At 42.3% G+C, this 20,858-nt stretch overlaps 2 protein-coding genes and 1 long non-coding RNA gene across 3 annotated transcripts; 2 read left to right on the plus strand and 1 right to left on the minus strand.

Moving 5' to 3' along the window:
* The first annotated feature begins 1,285 nt into the window (after positions 1–1,285).
* wnt9b (wingless-type MMTV integration site family, member 9B) lies at positions 1,286–7,892 on the plus strand. The gene is made up of 4 exons (XM_018702107.2): positions 1,286–1,579; positions 2,207–2,460; positions 4,200–4,465; positions 5,873–7,892. The coding sequence occupies exons 1-4, from the start codon at positions 1,494–1,496 to the stop codon at positions 6,332–6,334; spliced, it is 1,068 nt and encodes a 355-aa protein (XP_018557623.1). The 5' UTR covers positions 1,286–1,493; the 3' UTR covers positions 6,335–7,892.
* On the minus strand, positions 2,302–16,447 carry LOC108900864 (uncharacterized). The gene is made up of 5 exons (XR_001963804.2): positions 16,319–16,447; positions 14,879–14,977; positions 14,023–14,104; positions 10,620–10,772; positions 2,302–2,450 (listed from the first exon to the last, which is right to left on the minus strand). It is a non-coding gene; the product is annotated as an uncharacterized LOC108900864 (long non-coding RNA).
* Positions 15,975–20,548, plus strand: gosr2 (golgi SNAP receptor complex member 2). Its single transcript, XM_018702120.2, has 6 exons — positions 15,975–16,161; positions 16,394–16,458; positions 17,398–17,506; positions 18,351–18,483; positions 18,669–18,809; positions 19,317–20,548. The coding sequence occupies exons 1-6, from the start codon at positions 16,133–16,135 to the stop codon at positions 19,476–19,478; spliced, it is 639 nt and encodes a 212-aa protein (XP_018557636.1). The 5' UTR covers positions 15,975–16,132; the 3' UTR covers positions 19,479–20,548.
* The last annotated feature ends 310 nt before the right edge of the window (positions 20,549–20,858 follow it).

A 20,858-nucleotide genomic window follows, 5' to 3' on the forward strand; every position in this document is an offset into this window, starting at 1 on the left:
GGATTGTTGGAGATGTGACTGTGATATGAGGACATGTAGACCTGGGGCCGCTCCAGCAAAAGCCTGATGCCAGTCTAACAAGTGTGACCAGTAAGTTGCTGTGGGCTACTACTACATTCTGTCAGTGTATCACTGAAGCATTAGGCCAGATAAGTAACCAAACATGCTGTGTGCCAGAAAACTGATGGTTGAGCTATAAACCAGTCTCTGTTTTATATGATAGAAAACTTTTTTGTGTAAGTCAGACAAAACAACACATCTGAAAACACCATTGGGCTTTGGGAAACTTTGCCACATTTCACCCATTTATTTGTTTATTTATTTATATTTTTGGACATTTTCTGGCCTAAAAAAATCATTGAAAATGAAACTAGTCAGTAATAAAAGCGATTGTTTGTTCCAGTCTTTGTGACAATGGTGTATTCTTCATTTTACATCTCCTCCTACTTGCGAATCCATTTATCTACATTAAAAAAAAAAAAAATCCAATCTTGCTCCCAGATTGAATCTATTTTAAATCCACTAGATGGGGCTCCATCCATGGTTGTGGTTTTTCTCTGACATACCAAAACATTTTAGAAGAACATGGAGTGTGTAGTTTGATTGGAAGAACAGGCCTTTAATAACATACTATTTGTTTGCTTCCTTTAATTTCAGACCTCAGGGATCATTTACTTCTCCTACATACGGTTCTCTTGAATCTTGACTGTTTGGTTTGTTTGGTGGATTTATGCTGCATGGTTATAAAGTAATAACTTGTATGACAAAAATAGAGAAACTTTCTTTTACTTTCTTTTCTCGCTGTTTAGAGATTCAACCTGTTGCTCAAGGACACTTCAGAATAAGTGTTTGCTGCCCTTTAAGGATTCGACCTTGAATCTGAGTTTCAGACTGAAACACCATGAAACCACCAAGCTGCTTTTCATTGGTGAGACTGCAGATCAGCCAAATAGCACTTTATGCCAAAAAAAAAAAAAAAAAAAAAAAAAAAAAAATCTGCGAGGCAAATTTTAACAGGTAGTTAAATTTGAGTTGAGAGGAAGAGTCCACAAATAAACTCTTTCCACCTCAAAGAAACGCCAAAAAAAAGTTTATCTGCCCATAAAATGGCTTCGATTCGGTTTTGTTTCCTGTGCGTAACCAGAACACCTGGAGACCCGAACACGTACCCAGGTATGTATCCGAGATTTCTAAATCCCAGCAGGTATAAACCGAATCATTCCGCAGCCCCGTCCACCTGGGTGGCGTTACAGTGGGAGGGAGGGAACATACAGTAATATAGAGAGTCCAATGAGGGTGCGGTAATATGATGTGCTCCCACCCCACCACCACCCCCCAAAGAGCCCTGCCTCCCAGCGGACCGCTGGGCCAGGCGCACCGGGTTGAAAGTCTGTGTGCATGTTGGGGCCACTTAAAGAGGTGCGTCGAGCAGACGGCACGGACTTTCTCCGTTGAAGAATCAGCGAGATGAAGAGCAGCGCCAACCCGGCACCATGCGCTCCAGGCTCCCACGGACCGCCTGCCTATTGCGACTCATTGCACTCTGCATCCTTCTCTCGCACACTGCAGCTTACTTTGGGTCAGCCAATGTCCTTTTTTTGTTTTTTTTAATCACTGCTCATCACATTTATTAATTGCCTTTGTTGTTTTAATCCTTAGAACAGATCGTTTCAAGGACCTACAAGCCCTGACCATTTTACGCACGAGTTAATTGTGCACAAATTATTGAACTATATTGTTTTTGTGTTGTTTGAAACCTCTACAGTTTTTCTTACTGTTATGCGAATAAGCCATCATCACTGCTAGTGGCAATTCTCAACCAAATGAAAATTAATTTGGCTATTTTGACAGTATCTTGGATTTGTTGGATTTCCCTTTGTTTTAATTGTAATATATCGGGTTCTTACTGTTTGCAGTACGGACACATGGTGGGGAAACTAAAATAATAACATATTTTTTCATTTATCATCAGATAAATTAACATTTTCAGATGGAAAGACTGCAGCGTAAAGGAGCGTAGAACAAATCAACTGTAAGGCACAAATCTGTCAAAGTCACATCTTTCCATAAAGAAATAACGGCAGTGACAGAATTATTGCGGAATATTTCACTATTATAGTAGTTGCTTTCAATCATAGGAAAAATATTTTTGCATTTTATTAGAGTCTTACTATGTCTAATGTGTTTCTTTTCGCTCTTCTCCAAGGCTGACAGGTCGGGAACCTTTGGTATTTTTACCTGGTCCGTTTTCCAATGAACCTCCGACGGGAAAGGCCCACCTGAAGCAGTGCGAGCAGATGACCCTGACCAGACGACAGAAGAGGCTGTGTCGCAGGGAGCCCGGTTTGGCCGAGACGCTGCGGGAGTCGGTGCGCCTCAGCCTCCTGGAGTGTCGGTATCAGTTCAGGAACGAGCGCTGGAACTGCAGCCTGGACGGCCGGGGGAGCCTTCTAAAGAGAGGTGAAGACATTCATTCAGTTTATTCTTTTCAGCACGCGTTAGTTTTAGCACTTAAATTTCCATCACTCACTTATAACCGAAGTGATTAGTAAGCAGGTATGGGTTCTTACTGGAACCTTCGACCTTGCAGTTCGATCCTTTGTTCTTTATGTGACTTATCTGTATCTGCCCAAAGTGAGACAGGTGCACAGCAGTCTGATTTGAAAAAAAAAATCTCCATCACTCATCTACATGCTGCATGTTTTATAGAAAAGCATAATTTCTGTCTGAGAAGGACACGAAAGTACAGTGCTGTTCTACATCTGCCTGCACGGTCCTGGCACTGTCCTGGCATCATCTTATCTCAGCTTATCTTAAAACTATGCAAGTGATTATATGAGAAAATTAAATGTGAGAGGAACAAAATAGGCTGCACAAGTTAATTATCATCAGTTGAGCTGTTGTAAAAGTTTGGGATATGAATGGAGAAGACTGGATGCAGTAATGAGACATGATTCCTGTCTAACTTGAATTTATATTGATCAGTTTTATGAATGGTTAGATTAATAATCCACATGTAAACTTGGTCTCAAACGAGGATGGAAACATCTAAAGTTACCTCATATATATATTGAATAGAATGAATATCAATTTCACAACAAAACAAAAATTAAGTGAAATAAAGCGGCAAAAAAGTTTTTAGATTATGAATTGTTTTAGTGGCTGTTGTTGCTTTATGATCACTAGACCATAAAGCCTGTTTCCAGTCTTTATTGCATCACTGATTTTACAACATAGAAATTAGTTTCAACCACTCAAATCACAGTAAACTGTCTCCAGTCACTGTGGTGTACCTTATTTAAAGTCACAGTCATTCTTTCCTACTTGTAGCAGATGTAATACCAAAGCATTTGTGATAATGATAAGTTGACATGTCTAAAGGATTTCTAGATGTTCTGCAAAATCCCTCGACTTAATACAACCCTTGAAAAAAGTTTTCCATGAGTTATGAATATTTTTGCATGGTCTGATACAATCATTGATTAGCTACACAAGGAAAAAAAAGTGCCCATACTAAATCACCATATTGCACATGGCTCAAATCCCCTACAGGTCTGCTGTGCGCATAAAATGCTTTAGGATCTTTCAGCCTTTATGCATATGGATATCAGTGTGTGGGAGAACATGAACAGGTCAGCATGGAGGTAATGAGGGAGTAGAAAGCCAAGAAATGTGGTGCGGTGCAGAGCGCTCAGGCCCTGTGGTTATTTTTATCTCGGGAAAGCGCCCATTCCCAGAGGAAAAGGGCGGCGTGATTGCCCACTTTCATCTGGGAAAATCCTTCCTAGTCAAAATAATAATTAATTGGATCAAAATATACCCTGGTGACGGCTCTGGGTGAAGTAAATAACAGTGTGAAACCAAAAGGAGAGGTCAGAGGAGGAATTATGACACATGATAAACTTGCAGTATAATGCTGACGTTGTTTTAAACCATGACAACGTAGTGAGCTCTTTGTAAACATTTTGGCTTAAGGGTTCATACAGTGGCACAAAGGACATTGTGATGATTGTTAACTATGAATTAATGCCTAAAGCTAAATGCAGTTTGCACTCTGAACACATGTTTTTGATACCAAGAATAGCTCCTGGATTAAAATCTCAGTAAATTCAACTCTTCAGATGTGTCCAGTTAAAACTGAATTGATGTACTTAACATATTTTTAAAGTGATTCTTTATTTTTGCTGCTTTTATCCCAGCATTCAAGGAGACTGCCTTCCTGCTAGCAGTGTCCTCTGCAGCACTGACCCATGCACTCGCCAAAGCGTGCAGCTCAGGCCGAATGGAGAGGTGCACATGTGACGATTCCCCCGGCATCCAGCATCGGGAAGCATGGCAGTGGGGGGTCTGCGGTGACAACCTGAAATACAGCACCAAGTTTCTAAAGAAGTTCCTCGGCCAGAAGAGGGTCAGCAAGGACCTGAGGGCCCAGGTCGACGCCCACAACATCAACGTTGGAATTCGGGTGAGTGCGGACAAATAGACACCAAGAGTAGAGCGGTAGTTTGATGATGAACCCAAGCCCAAGGCATCAAAAACATCGCCAATACCTGAACCACACTTAGCTCAATTAGGTGGGCCGCAATTTTACATGACAATTATACCTCTGGCACACTCCTGCACCATCAGAGGATACAGAATTGTAATCCTCACCTGCATATTTTTCTCGGTGCCAGCCAGACAAACGCCCCCTTATTTGCTGCTGTCATTGGCCTTGGTGGATAACACAGAGGCAGAGGGTGAGGCGGCGCAGCGGGGAGACAAGACGGCTCTGGGATCGTTGGAGCCAGGTGTTCTCAGGCATGATAAAGCTTGCTGTGCGGGCCCTACAGAAAATTAAAGGTCTCATGTCGGAGAGAACGATTATAACCGTGGCCTCTTTTTAATATACGAGCGAGCATTTTTTTCCACTTACTGGATCACTGTGCTCTTCATAAATCCACCTAATGTTCATAACCACCACTGTGGAGCTCTGAAATAGCAGGCCCCGGGGTCCTACTCCCGCCGCTCACACCTAAGTTAGAGCCGGTGGAGACAAAAAGGAAAAACACAACAGGAAGAACCGAGGGCGACTATCTTATCTCATCTTTACTGAGTTAAATGTTTTCCTCACTTTTCACTAATGTGGCTTAGAGGGGCCGTGTTCACAAAAACATGAAGTGGAACCCCACCCCCCTCCTATCTCTCAGTAATGGTGCTCTGAAGCCCCTGAGGCATCCATACCTGCAAAGGGAGGAACTGAGCAGAACTTTTCAACCCAGAGGTACCCTCTGGCTCTCTTTCTGTATGACCTGTCTCTGGCCCCCGCCAAAAGACAGCAGCCTGAGTGATCGCGCTCTCATCACTGACCATCAGGCTCGGTGAACTATTAACCCACATCGGAGGCACCATCACAAACCGCAGCTCCACTTCTTTGGCACTTCTCATGCAGAAATTCTTATCAATGTTTTCCATGAGCAGGCTTGTACTAAAAACAGGGTGGAGAGATTCCACTGTCTGTGCTGTTTGTCACCTCTGCCTCAGGGTTTAGGGAAGAGAGACAGGAGAGAGGCAGACAGAGCTAGTTTCAACACATTTTTTTTTTTTTTTTTTGCAAGAGCTGTCCAAGTGAGAAATGTGAGGTAAATGAAATACGACATCCTGAATAGACCCCCCTCTCTATCCATTATGTCAAAATTTTTGACTGAGGTGAGCTACAGGCACACTAGCTAGCAGACCACCACCCCCTAGTTCTCTCTACCCTACCTGCAGGAAACTGTCTCACTCTGTCCAGATAGACCTCCCAGATAAGAGGCCAGGTAATGAATCAAACTGAAGGAACTGACATCTCTCCCTTTTTTCCCACCCATTTTTTCTCTTTCTCCCATCTCAGGCAGTGAAGAGTGGGCTGAAAACAACCTGCAAGTGTCACGGCGTCTCTGGCTCCTGCGCCGTACGGACCTGCTGGAAACAGCTGTCGCCCTTCCATGACACTGGGCGGCTGCTGAAGTATCGATACGACACGGCCGTGCGGGTGCTGAGCGTGACCAATGCGGCCACGGGGGAGACAGAGCTTGCAGGCCCCCGTCGTCACGGCCAGAGCCTCCGCACCACCGACCTGGTCTACCTGGAAGACTCCCCCAGCTTCTGCAGGCCCTCCCGCTACTCCCCCGGCACGGGGGGCAGGTCATGTGCCAAAGACACCAGCTGTCAGAGCCTGTGCTGTGGACGGGGTTACAATACAGCCATGCGTCTCACCAGCCTGTCCTGCCACTGCCAGGTGCGCTGGTGCTGCCACGTGGAGTGTCAGACGTGTGTGAGAGAGGAGGAGGTGTATACTTGCAAGACTGCATGAACACATGATGAGATAGAAGAAATATAGGCAGGATGTGAAGAAAGAGTTCATCATATCAATGTGACTGAGCTAGAATCTCCTGTAGACTCTGATCTCACATCAGACCATGTCAGCAGTTGCATGTTATTTTGGGAGGAATACACACTCACAACATTATAAAATCATTTGCTAATCATCACTGATCTGAAATGCAGCCACTTACAGTAGGTGAGGATGTTTTCAAACCACTCTGCTCTCCTCTCTCCGGATGCACTGAAATCCCACTCTTCTGGGACAGAGGGAAACAAGCTCTTAAAAAACAAAAAACACACAGGTACTGGACTGGACTGGATGCCGCCAGCAGTACAACGCCAAACTCTGTCTGTCTTACAGGGGGAGCTCTGACACTGACTTTGTTGTTTGTAATTACCCCCTTTCATTTGACTATTTATTGTATCAGTCAGTGTGTGTGTACTGCTGCTTTATACTTTAACCTTCTTATAATCGAGAGTTGCCACTAACGCTGAAAACGGCCTTAAAAGGAATCTACCTGTCTGTCTTTCTGTCTGCTGTGCTCCATTTTCTGCTGTGGAGAACTTTCTGAGTAAAAAGCACTTAAGTTGCTCTTGCTACATATGATACAAAGTGTATAGTCAATCTAAAACTTAGTAAAAAAAATCTTTAGGTTTAAATATATGTGTAAACAGAACCACTGGAAGCTTTGAGGGGTGGTTACAGCCACTGATATACATTGTAACTACATGCATTAACTGGGTTATTGTGTAAAGAAACAAGCTGGGTTTCAGTTGCTCTTATGGAAATGTCTATGGAAATCTCTACATGTAGCCTGATGTGTGCTCAAGAGAACAAAGGGAAATGCCTGGGGGATAATTGTGAGGGAAACACCAAACACTGTCTTTGAAAATTGTGACAAACAAGAATGAAACACTTAATTTGTGAACATACCAGCTCTATTCTTTCTTTTTTTTTCTATTTATAGAGGCACACACTTAGCGAAACTTTCAAGTTTAAAATTGCCTGATTGAACCATTTGGTCTTCAAAGTCTAATTTAGCCACATCTTTGTTCTAGATGCCTTTGAACTGGGACTTATTTTCGCAAATTGCTAATCAAAGAAAATCACCATGTTTACTCCCTTGCGCTCACAACCAAATCAGTGTGACCATGTGTGCAGGTCAAAAGTGCACGTTAGACCCCAAAAGAGTTTATTTTTATTGGCCAGTTTTGTGTGTTTTTTGCGAGCAATTCTGAACTGTATATATGATATGAATATAACTCATGTCAGGGCTCCAGGTGTATGACAATATGGAATCGTAATTTTCTACCTCACTTCATCTTTTGGCAAATATCAGTAAGATTTATGAGCTATGCAGAGTTATTCTCTGTAGATACATGTCCTTTCCCTTGCATTTGTTTTAAAGATCACATTTTAAGTTTTTGTACAGTTCTTTTGAACATATATATATATATATATATATATATATATATATATTTCAAAAAAAGTAAATGTTTTTCTTTAATCTTGTTGCATTACATTCTTATTTAAAACAAACAAGATTAATAAATGGACATACATTTGTAAGAGCTACGTGTTTGTTTTGTCTTATTCAGCTGCTGCAAACGGTCGCCCTCAACCATGCCTGTACACACACACACACTCCACACACAAACAGGGAGGTGAGTGCAATACACCTGCCTGAAACTCTGCACCCTGCATCTATCAAGCAACAAACCACTTCCTGCTGATGCTGCCCTGCCCTCCTTTTCATCTGAAAGGACTGTGGTCTTGATGCATCACCCTCAACCGCCCTGTAACAGGCGAGGAGGTGGGTGGGTGGAGGACACGCTTACAGGTGTTGTGCCCCTGGCCAGCACAGCAACCACGATGACAATCATAATGACGATGATGACTCAGAGGAATGTTGTCTTACAGAGCGTTTGACCCCCAATTCACTATTAGAAAGTTACAACTGCCCCCACCCCACCCCACCCAGTATGACGATGATGAGAGGAGTTTGCATGCTATTATCTGTGAATCATAACTTTCCACTCATTTGCAAGGCATCAGTGAAGCTGCATGCAGCATACAGGGGGCTATTGTATGAGGTTTTTATGTTCTGTGTGTGCTCTGGTGCTTTTGATGTTGCCCTCTAATTACTATGATTACACATTATTATTCCTTATTAAGAACATCAACTTGAGACCCAGAGTATTGCAGGGAATTATAAAATAATTTCAAAATTACTAAGTTTTCTCACAAGTTTAATTACCTTATAAATCTCTGTTATGGATGTACAGTGTATGGTATTATCTCTCAGTGCGATGAGTATACTGCATGTCTTGGGGGCAAACCTCAGCCACTTTTTAATGTAACTTCTAGGAAGAAAAAAAAAGTATCTACAACCAAGTGTGGTTGGTTGTAGATACTGAAAGAACAAAGGGTAATAGGTTTCCCTCATGTATAAGAGAGAACCATTGTAACAGCAGAAAACATGCATCTTGAAACCTTTTCTCTCTTTCTTCATCTATCTTGAAATCCGATATTTTTATGATAATGTTAGCAAACCTCTGCCAGATATTGCTCTAATGCAGATTAATATGCCAATTAATTTACTGTATGACTCTTCTCCACTTTTGTTACAATGGATACTGTTCAGGGGAGTGTTACAACAGAAGTTACATAGTCTTGCTTTAAGTGTGTCTTTATGGACTGAGAAAATTCTCCTTTTTCTTCAGTACAACATTTAAAGCCCATTTGATTGGCTGAAAAATGTGCTGTTACAAAGCTGAAAACAAGGCTGATTTTCTTGGCCCACTAAAAGTTGATATTTTGGAGATAGATGGTTCTCACTGGACAGTAATAATATGTTTTTGTCCATTTAATAACAGCATTATATTACCAGTGTAAACATTTGTATGTATCCTTTGCTACAATATTAATTTTCCCTCTCAGATAATAATGTTGAAAACTCCAGCTCAGTGATCCATACACACATCTGCCATCTTTCTGATGACTGAGGTCAAATAGGTTCACATGGTGAGACTACTGACTCACCATATTAACTCACTATATTATAATGTTGCGGATCAATATTTAACTTTATTCAACATGAATGCTATGTATTAAAAAAGCCACCTTCTCCTCAGAAGAGCTGGGGGATAAAGTGCGAGACGGGGAGTGTGTCACAGGCAGCAGGGTGGACCAGGGTTGAGATATTGAAGGACATAAAGGAAAAAGATGAGGACGGAGGGATGAGGAGGGATAGTTTGTGGCCCCAGGAGGCCTATCCCCTGCTGCTGCTGTTGTTGTTTTATAATGAACTCCTAAAGCCTTCATTTCCCTCACTGCTCTGAGTGGAGGGGGCGCAGCAATGGGGGCTGCTGAGTCCACAGCCGGATTCGCACGCACAAGCCCCGAGGGTGGCTGCTTTGAGCAGGGTGGGGGGTTGGATGGAGCAGGGGTGCAATATGCAAGCTTCTGTGTCTGTGTATGTGTTTGAAACAGTCCTGACAGGAGACAGGTGAGGGCAGAAAGGTTTTTGCATATGTGCGTGTGCACACACCTGTGGTCACTTCAATGGGAGTGATACGCCAGTTTGTGTTTGTAGTGAGGTTTTCCTGTGCGGGTGGGAGCCACAGTCAGCCTGTGTATCACCCTGGGACACTGAATGACATGGATAATGTAGGGTGATGCTGGTGGTAACACTATCTCTTGTGTCTGCACTGGTCTGGTTCAGGTAAAGGTTACTATGCCGGGCTGGCCTGCAGCACTACACCGTGCCCTGATAGATGAAGATGAATTGACAGACTGAGGCTGGAGATATGTATTATATTTGCGTTGCTTAGCAAAAAGATATTATCCATAGCAACTTACATAGCTTTCAGGTTTATACATCACTCATTTATGTAAGAACAGTAGATGTTAACTGAAGCGTAGAAGGCTTGGCAGACACTTTGCTCAAGGACACAAAGCGCAGTCCCGTCCTGTAATCAGAACCTCTGAGCCTCAGGTCAAACATCTAAACCCTGCAAGACTTCCGCCTCTGAAGAGAAGGTACTTAGATAGCATCAGTACTAGGCCTAATCCCCACACCCTTTAGAAAAATTAGATGATGAAGTGAACGTGAACAGATGGATTTGGTGCAAAAAAAGGGAAAAGAGAGAGAGAGACAGAGTTGTGAATACGGCATGGGGTAGGAATTTGGAATGCGAAATGACTAATGCAATTGCTCAACCCACAACAAGAACATGCACTGCCTAGAGCTATGACAAGTCTGAGTGCATACCTCTATGGGGGGGCCTAGCTCAGAGGCTGGGGTGGACTGGGATGGTGGCTGAGCTCCTCACGGTGGGTGATGAGACGCACGGGTGTAGAGACGCTGTATACATGTGTGATGGTCAATTGAGCAGGCAGTGGGGTTGAAATGATGGATTCTCACCTGGAGGATGGCGGAAAGAAGTGTATTACAGTATGAATACTCAAAGTAGTAAAATAAAACACACAAAAATAAAGCAGACAAAAGAAGAAGGATTAAAATCATTTCTCTAAGAGTTGACTAAGCCAATTGAATGCATGTTAAACAACCTTTTATATATTATATGTTCCCTTTTCCTAAGACCTGGATAACTATTTGATGATTAATTAGTACTGTAAGTCATTTTTTAAAGCAATGTGCAAAAAATTCTCTGTTTCCACCTTCACAGAAAATATGAATATTTGCTTGCATTCTTTGTCTTCTGTGATCTTTGGTTTTTGGACTGTTGGCTGGACAAAACAAGCAATTTGAATATGTCAACTTGGGCTGCTTGTACTGTAATTGTGATGGCCATTTATAGCCATGCTAGTGGCTTGGCTCTAAGGGATGACAATGTTAGTCTGTTGGTCTGTTGGTTGGTCACTTCAACACTTTGATCTACATTGAAATCTCAACAACCATGGGATGGATTACTATGAAATTTTGTACAGACATTCATAGTTCCCAGAGGATGAATCTTTGGAGCTTCAGTGATCTGATGACTTTTCATCTGGAGTCAAAATTAAAATGAGTCCAGTTTAGTTTTCACAAATTACCTCTAAAATTAACAACATTCCCATTAGCCTCAGTTGTATTTTGTGTTTACTGCTAATTAATAAATGTTTGCAAGCTAATATATTATGACAATTATGACAGTGAACATGGTAAATATTACACCGATTTAACATTAGCATGTTAGCATTTAGCTCAAAGCAGCAATGCCTCACAGAGCAGCTACCGTGGCTGTAGACTTCTAGTCTTAGTTTTTATTTTCTGACATTTCATGGACCAAATGATAAAACAATTCATCAAAAAAAACTAAACAAGAGATTGATCAGTTTTGAGACTAAAACAGAAAGAAAATGGTTAAAAGAAGCTGGATGCTAGAGGTCAGCAGTGGATAAAGCACTGTGATGCTTGACAATTGATTTCACGCTGCAGAGATGCCCTGCAAATATTTACTGGTGTCCCCCCTTGACCAGTCCCTCCTCCAACTGGGAAACTCCTCTGGGAGGTTGTTCCCATGCTGCCCCACACAAACACCTGCAGCACTAACAGCAGGGTTTACACTGGAGCTGCTGTTAGAGGACATGATAAGACCTCATGCACCACATAGCTGACTCCCTCTGCTCAATGTATGGTACTCCTCTGCTTTTCTCTCACAAAAACACTCACTCACAGTCTGACCTCCATTACAACCGAAACAAAATTTTCCCAGGTCAACAACAGCCAAGAGAGAAAAACACAGATAAAGGGCAGAGCTAGGTGTTCTTTCAACCAGCAAACACTTCCGAAAAATAAGTCTGGAATGTCGACTATGATTATTTGTAATTTCTACAGCTACACAATTATGCCGTCTGTTGGCTTTATTTCCATGAGTGCTCACACTTATTAAATCATCACTGTCATTTAAGGATTCAAATACACAATAATGTGCCATCAAAATCTATTATCTTTTGAGCTCTGCGAACCACACACTCTGGCTAAACTGACACATACGACTTAATCATGAAAGTGTGGTTGAGAGTGGGTGCATGACTGTGGGTAGGAAGCTGTCAGGCAGGGAAAACCCAGCGTAGCGCTCCGTGCCATGTTGCTGTTTGTGTTTCCATCCCGGCTAAGCCGTCATCCAACCGCAGGGGTGGACAGCATCTCTCATCCCCAGAGGTCTGGGTGTCACAGGTGGTATGGCCACAGGGCTGTGTGCGTCTGCATGAGTGTCTGACAGCTGCATATGAGGCTCTTTGAGGTTAGAAGAAGTAAAGCTGGGAGGAAGAACAAGAGAGCAGAGCAATAAGGCTGACCACTTTCTCTCATTGGGAGAGGCACCCCTTCAGTTTAGCATCCCTTCAATTTTTTTGATTATTTCTTGAGCATTTTTTTAGTCTAGATAGTCTGGAGAGAGAATGGCGTGTAAGAAAAGGTCCCGCAGCCAAGATTCTTTGCAGTTTTTTTAACCACTCGGCCAGGTGGATGTCTACCATTTTGCAGACACTTGTGATTGTTTTGCATCATTCTGTAGTCATTTTGGGGGTTTATTTGTGGTCATTTAATTGACTTTCCAACAAAAAAATGTCCATAGTCACCTCATACAGACGCTCTGGCCAACTACCTATCACCGTCCTACTGTAGAAGATTCCAGAGGGGCCACCCTTCTGGTCCCACTTTTCCCACCAGAGCCCACTGAGACACTGGGAGCTTATGAGTTTCTCCTGTCATCTCTGACAGGCCCTCATTTGCCTTCATTCAGCGTCTCATCACGGCTTCAAAGACGAGTGCATCATCTCCCTCCGGGGGGGAGTGAGAAGATCAGTGTGCCTTCAAAAAAATGACTGGTATCCAAAAATTGTTGACCCAAGGCAGTTTTGCTCCTCATAATTGGCCTCTCCACTCTGTCTGTCTTGGGCAATCACTGGAGAGTTATGATGTATTATATTGCCTGGAAAACATCATTAAGTATGTTGTGTGGAGGTGATTCAATAACATATCATTTTCCCTTGATGAACAAAACAGTGTTATTGAGGGGAGTAATCACAGAGTACACTGAGTGCTTTCTTCCTCTACCGAACAATAACTCTGCTGCCGTGTTGTCTAACCAGGACAGGGAGGCTGATCCAGCGCTAAATTCTGTTTGGTTCCAGCTGGAGCGCCCAAAGCAGCAAAGCCTGGCATCAGGAAATAACCTTCTTTGACGATCCAATGAGGCGGCCACACACGCAGTGTAGATTGTGATGGATTCACATAAATCTCATTTGGACAAACACACCTCCTCTAAGGCAGTGCAATGCACTATATTTGTTAAAACTTTAGGGTTAAAAAATACTGTATAAGCATCCAGGTAAGAGCATTTACTCAAGCACAATTTCTAGGTACTTTACTCGAGTGTTTCCATTTCATGATACTTTATACTTCAACTCCACTAAATATCAGATTTTTACTCCATTCAAACTTTATAACCAATGTCTTCTGTACCAAGCTTTTTGAAATACAGTGATAAAATCAGACACATAACAAACAAACAGATCCTGATGTGTCTTCCTCAATGGATTAACACCTCAACAGAACCTGAACTACGCACTATAAACATGTATTAAGGTACAACAGTGACATCAAACTAGGTGTAAACACATGTGATCTCTTCGGTCAGTCAGAGTGGCATGATTGTGCTCCACACCTGGAGTCTGGATTCCAGTTTGTGCCCGTGGTGCTCAGGTGTGGAGGAAAACCAGTAAGCTCATCTCATCCTTTCCCGAGGGCTGAAAGATAAAGGACAGACAGACAGAGAGAACCCCATGACCCTGTGTGTGTGTGTGAGAGAGAGAGCGAGGTAAACGTGCCTCTTGTACTGCTCAGAAATGGGTTTGACGTGGGGCCTTATTTCTCCTGTTCTCTACTTCTTCTCTGTTCTGAGCAACAGGTTAAAGCTGCACACATCCAACCACTGCCCTGGGGATGTGTTATGACAACTGAAAATGGTGAGCAGTGAGAGCAAGAAGTGGCATGAACAGATCTCAAGGTTTCTGACATGTGGGGGTGGGTGAAAAGGACCTCTGTTGAGAAGTGTCTAGCCTGAAGATACAACCATCAACTCAAGTACCATCAGGCAGCCATGGAAAACTGTCTGGGCCGACTCCTGATTGCCATGCTAGATGAGGTAAACGAACACAGCTATCACTGGCAAACAGGAGCTTGTAACAGCTCACTGCACTAATTAGGTTAAAGGATGCTTGAATTTGCATTGCTTGCTCCCGGTCCCAAATTTGCAGACAGAGCAGTGATGGAGGGTTGGTGAGAGGTGATTGAGATACGGTTTTGTTAAGGTGCCAGGCAGCGCCCCAGGATGATTTTTCTCCCACTAAATCACCAAGGAACTATTGTGAAATTTTCACTGCTTGTTCTGGGAAATCCAATCACTTCACTTTCACACACTACTCCATGACAGAGTCAGCCTATGACAGGCAACTTCACAAACAACCTGTCTCCTTCCTCAGACATGCTCTCCCACTGTGATCTGTGACTTGTAATCTCACCTCACCCAAGAAAAGTTTGATATCATTAGTTTTGGTGACTCTGACCGCAGGCAAGAAGGAAGCCTCTGGATGGACAGACAGGAATATTCTGACACCTACCTGTGGAAAAAAAGGATAGCCTAATTAGACTGAGTCAGGGTGAACTGACAAAAGCTACCCCCAGGACATGTTTCAGAGTCTTTCCTGTCACATGTCATGTCAACAGATTATACTATATGCTCTCAGAGCTTGTCTCAGTAGGGGAAAGGATATCTGCTATTACACTTGTCGGCTATTATGTTTAAGAGAATATCAAATATAATGGAAAATGTAGCCTAAAACATAGATTTAAATTTGTGAAGTTTAGTATTAGTTGAATAACCTGAAGGAAAATTTGGCTTGTCCATTACGGGCATGGCCAGATTGATCTTCTAGGAGGCACCAAGGCAAAAATTAGTTTTTGCTCCCATTGATCTCCATTTTCATTAGTTCCCCAGGCATCCAAGAACCAGTCAGCGTGCTGTTTCCAGCTGCTTGAATTTGAATATTTACTATTTTTCTACATTACCAAACTTAACAATTTGGGGTTTTTGACTGTTGCAGTAAGTCGATTAGTAAATTAATTAATAATAATGATGAAATTGCGTAAAACCCAACCACTGGGGGTCTGGTAATCCAACCTTGATTATGGAGTGTTTTTAACCACCAGTGTCTGCATGCTGTCCTATCACAACATTTAGCGCCTAAAACTAAGAATGATAATTCATCAAATTAAACAAAAAAATAAATCTCTATTAGGTTTATTACCCGTTTGTCTGAGCTGTACTTACACAAGGTGGAGTTTCGTCTGCATTTAAGCCCAAGGTCATTGATTGACAAAATATATGTCAGTATATAATGATTAATCAAAAAATGGGTTCTAACTATATTATAGTATTAACGATGGTAAATAAACTTTGTAACTCTCGTAAATGTATATATAGGCGTTGGTAGCACAAAAGCTTAAGTGCAGACAAAGTGAACAAATGCAATTACATTTTTAGTGTTCAAAAACCGACGCGGAGTGAGAGCTCTTCCCATTTTTCCTCTCTCTCTGGTGACGCAGCGGAGCTTCCGCTTTTCTTTTTCCGTACACAAACGCTCTGCTGATGACGTGTACACTCCACTACCGTTAGCTAGCCTGCTAGCTTAGCCACCTGTCAGAATAAAGGTGTTATAAATAAGGTAACGGTGTAAAACACAAGGGAAGCAAAGCGCTTCATTAAATCAGGGAAAATGGAGACGCTTTACCACCAGACAAACAAGTGAGTGCGTCTATCTTGTGTCTTGAAGACCTATCGCAGCTAGCTAACTAAACTAGCTAATTACCAGTGATTTACCTGTAGTAAACTGTTAACAATATGGGAGGATTATCGGTGATTTAAGTGTTGCCATTGTTGTTTTCTGATGGTCATAACTTACTTAATAGTCGAGTTATATTTTCTGGCTTCATGTGTCGGTCCCCCTTCGCTAACTTAATGTTATTTTCTGAATCAGGCAAATCCAGGAGGTTCAGTCTATGATGGGAAACCTGGAGAAGACAGACCGTCAGTCGGTACACTGTGAGTAGTCTGTTACTCCTGCTGCTTCTGAAATCTTCCTCTCTTTAAATAAAACCCAATAACCGCGATTTGCCCTGGATCACGAACTGGGCGAAAATGGGCAAATTCAAACAGCAAAAGTCCCAAGTTCACTTCATTTTGTTTAGGGTTATACCATCTGGTTAATCACACATTTGTTAGAAACAAAAATATTAATCGATTACTTGCATAATAATCTGCAGTAATGGCCAACATGTACTGTTTGGTTTTACTAGTAATTCTTTGTTAAAATAAATGAGTGTTTTTTGTATTAATAAGATGTTATTGTTGACAAAAACACACATGGATAAATGTTAACTTCTCCAATGACAGACCATTGTTTTTTGTATTTGAAATAAATTACAAGCAGTACATCCTATTTAATGTACTATTCTTGTGTGATGTGAAGTCATTGTGATGTATTGTGTCTATCTCAACCCTTAGCTTTGTTTGTTGTTGCTGTTATTTGTTCCTACTGCTCTGTGAATAAGTGTTGTTTGATCAGTGCTGATGACATCACTTCTAGTCCATTTTCCTTTGAATAGTCGCTTAATTTCTTCTTCTTCTTTCAGTACTTGGTCTTTGTTATGACTGCCTGTTTCCCTCTCTGACATAATGACTGTAGGGGGGGCTGGTGTCTCCTTGGTTGATTGTTTTCTGTGGTCGGTGCCTGCCCCGATCAGTTCTGGGCAACGCTGGTGCCAGGACAGGAAGCAGCGGGGTGGGTGCAGTGACAGAAGCTGGGAGGGCTTCTTCTAGATAATGGTGGGAGCCAGGCAGCAGTAGACAACCCTCCCCCCTCTTCTCCTTCCCAAATTATGACATCAGCTTGCATTTTAATGCCGGGGGGACGCAGCAGACTAACCTTATACAGTTACTAGTGGTCTAATTGTTTTCTTTCTCTTTTTCTCAATATCCAAGTGGTAGAAAACGAGCTGCAAGCAAGAATCGACCAGATCTTCAACCATTTAGAACGCCTCGAGATTCTGGCCAGCAAGGAGCCACCAAACCGCCGCCAGAATGCCAAATTGTGAGTTTGGAGTGAGTCAATTGATGGTGACCCTAAAGCCCCAGAGCTGGCGGGGCAAGCCATATCTCATAAAGGCACAGGGAGGGTGTAGAGGATGAGACAGGCAGCCCTGTCCTGCCCTGTGGCGACGTGGCTCTATGAAAACATTTCCTCAGAAGCCCCGTCATCACCGGCATTCCTGCTGCAATTGGGCAAAGATTCATTTCTGAGCTGGGTAAACAGGCCTTAGGGGACATGGTACACCCCATCCCACAGCACTCCTCTGATCTTAGCAGAGCTCTAGTCGGGCCTGAGTGAAGCTCAGGAGAGGGGGAAACTGTGAGAGACTCCTCATTCCAGCGGCATTAGACTTTAGGAAAAATGTTTTCTTTTTCATCAAGCAGAGCAATTACAGTAAGAATTAAGATGTGGTACAATGAGCAATGTCATAAAATATATGAGGCGGGTGAGTGAGTGGTTGTCGTGGTTTCTGCAGGGTTCACCAGTTCAGATTTTAACACCACACAGAAATCAAGTTAATGTCTTAGTCATACCATGATGGAAACCCAGCAGGGACAAAAATATGCAACTATGTAAGTCCTCTATCTATGTACATTAATTTTTGACAGTTATGTCCAAGTTTTGTCAGTGCTTGCCAGCTGTATATAACAATAATTAATAGTAATTAACAAATTTATATGAATTTTATTTGTTTTCAGATATTTTTTTTTAGAGGGGGTCTGCAGATACCCTGGTGTGTAGTGTAATTGATAATGATTTTGCATTGTTTTAAAGAAAGCTTTCATCCACTTCATAACAAAGTTCAAGCGACAGAGTTTAACTGTCTTCTTTGATTTTCACTCAGGCGAGTGGACCAGCTTAAATACGATGTTCAACACCTCCGCACCGCTCTACAAAACTTCCAGCACCGGCGCTACGCTAGAGAGGCCCAGGAGAGAGAGAGGGAGGAACTCATGAGCCGCACCTTCACAACCAACGTAAGTCAAATGTACTTCAAAACAGGCTGGGAAATAACACTGGACAAGAGCAGGTAAATTCAGATTGTGGCTAGTGAAGTCGGAAACCACCTAACTGGGTATGAACGCAGCATTCAGACATACATGCCACAAGTCAGTCAAGCTGAATTATGTGGAATTAAAAAGTGTTTGTTCTTGTTCAACAGGACGCAGATACCTCCATCCCCATAGACGAGACCCTACAGTTTAACTCCAGTTTGCACAACGCACACAGAGGCATGGATGACCTCCTGGGCAGTGGCAGCAGCATCCTCAACGGTCTCAGAGATCAAAGATCCACATTGAAGGTGTGTGCCACAATTTACACAGAATCCATACAGATTCTCTACCTGTAGCAGAGCAGAGGACTTTCACGTTTTTTTTTTGTTTTTTTTTTTTAAAGAAAAGAAGCCTCTGACAGATAGAGGTTAAAAGTTCCCTGACCCAGTTTCTGGTGTCCACATTGATCACAATGGTCTCATTGTTAGCGTGCACATGCTCAGCTCCAGGGTGAGTCCTTGTTTCCAGGGAGGAGATGGTCCTTCCTGGTTTTGCTTCAGGCCTCCTCTTATCAGGGTGTGTCTGTTGATCAGCACTCATGGCCTGGGTGTCTAGCCATGAGAAACTTCTGACGGAGCGGCGCGTCAGGGGAGGGTGTTGGCACTCAATGTCTCCCAAAATCAGACGAATTAGTGAAGTTAATTACAGCATCGTCATGTAATGCCTCCATTTTCCAAAACTGTGTGTGTGTGTTTTTGTGGTGGTTACATCCTAATCTAACACGTGTGATCGTTACTTGTTTCGGCTCCATGCAGGGGACCCATAAGAAGATGCTGGATGTGGCCAACATGTTGGGGCTGTCGAACACAGTGATGAGACTGATAGAAAGGCGAGCCACCCAAGATAAGTTCATCATGATTGGGGGCATGCTGTTGACCTGCGTCTTCATGTTCCTGGTCATCAGATACCTGGGCTGACCACTACCCTTCCATCGGTCGTGGACATTTCCGCAGCACATCATCCCTCATGATATGAAAAGTGGCAGAGCTGAATTTTTAAGATTTGATCAGAGTAAAATCATTTTTATAAAGTGTGCCATTGCAGTTCGATTTCACCATCTTTAACATTTTGGGCACCTGCAAAATTTTGAACGAGATTTGAATTACAGACAGTATTTTATTCCACTTGAAGCTCAAAGAGGGCATTGAACTTTCTGCTGCTTTCCTCAGATTACTGCCACATATCCATCAACTACGTTTCTTCTGTTTTCAAATCAAAACCACTCTGAAACTGTAAATCACTCTTGTGACTCTACCCAAATGGCTTCTTAAAAAATACTTCTAACCAGATATTTATACTCAATTTGCTTTTGCCTTTAGTGAAAAGCTATTTGTTTTTTGTCACTAATAAGTCAGCGTCATTGTTTTTTGTTAAGCATGGTTCAGTAGAGAAATAGAACTTACAATGCTCCATATTTCTTTACACTGCAACTCAAGAATACCTTTTTATGTGATATGATGTTTACTCAGTTGCTCACTCAATATGCAGTCTGGAATAAATCCTCCCTTCATTAAGGTTACAATGTTCGTTGTTTTTTAAAATTGTTTTTGGTTCAGCAGTTTTTAGGTGTAGTTTGTGGTGCTGTTGAACTGTTGTGCATTACACAGAGAGGTGATATAAAAGGGGTTGGACACCTCTCTGCATAATGATACAATTCAACAGCGCCACCAGCTGCAGCCTTCAAAATGATCACACAGTCTAAGCATTACCTCCCAAAACACTTGCAACAAAACCTGAACATTTTAACCTTCATGAATATAGGATTTACTGTTGACTCAGCACATTAGGATTAGCTGGGTGTACCTAATAAACTGGCAACTGTAGCTAAGGTTATACACCAGAGATAATGGCAACAAAGATCTGTTGAGAAAAGCAATGGAAGCAGCAGTCATTTTGTAATTGTTAATACTTTCTCATGGATATATGCTTGGATCTAGGCTCACTATGTGAGTGATTTAATTCTCTTAATAAAATAAAACATGTTTCATTCCCTTGGTATCTTTATCTAATGAATCTGCTGGTTACTGTAACAAGCTTCAGTTAAAATAGATTATTGGCAGATATCTCTTATTAATGAGAGTGTTTCCTTTCAATGTGAGTAACTTTACTGCTAGCTAGGGGTGTTAACGCAACTGTTGATATATAGTGTGGATTTACTGCTTTCACAAGTCTATTCAGGGCAACTAGGGCACCATCTAGTGTTTCATATTCAACACTGACCTCTGCAGGAACAGCTTAGCCTATCTGATCCAGATGAGGTTTATGTAAATATGACAAAGCTTCATCATTCTTGTGAC

The sequence above is a fragment of the Lates calcarifer genome, linkage group LG11, assembly GCF_001640805.2.
Source record: "Lates calcarifer isolate ASB-BC8 linkage group LG11, TLL_Latcal_v3, whole genome shotgun sequence".
In the NCBI taxonomy this organism is placed as follows: Eukaryota; Metazoa; Chordata; class Actinopteri; family Centropomidae; genus Lates; species Lates calcarifer.

What these genes read in the sequence shown, in the direction of transcription:
- wnt9b (XM_018702107.2), top strand. Translation starts at nt 1,494, where the DNA reads ATGCGCTCCAGGCTCCCACGGACCGCCTGCCTATTGCGACTCATTGCA. An exon ending in GGGGAGCCTTCTAAAGAGAG is followed by an intron (nt 2,461 to 4,199) that starts GTGAAGACATTC and finishes CTTTTATCCCAG; the next exon opens with CATTCAAGGAGACTGCCTTC. An exon ending in ACATCAACGTTGGAATTCGG is followed by an intron (nt 4,466 to 5,872) that starts GTGAGTGCGGAC and finishes CTCCCATCTCAG; the next exon opens with GCAGTGAAGAGTGGGCTGAA.
- gosr2 (XM_018702120.2), top strand. Translation starts at nt 16,133, where the DNA reads ATGGAGACGCTTTACCACCAGACAAACAA. An exon ending in AGACCGTCAGTCGGTACACT is followed by an intron (nt 16,459 to 17,397) that starts GTGAGTAGTCTG and finishes TCAATATCCAAG; the next exon opens with TGGTAGAAAACGAGCTGCAA. An exon ending in CGCCGCCAGAATGCCAAATT is followed by an intron (nt 17,507 to 18,350) that starts GTGAGTTTGGAG and finishes ATTTTCACTCAG; the next exon opens with GCGAGTGGACCAGCTTAAAT.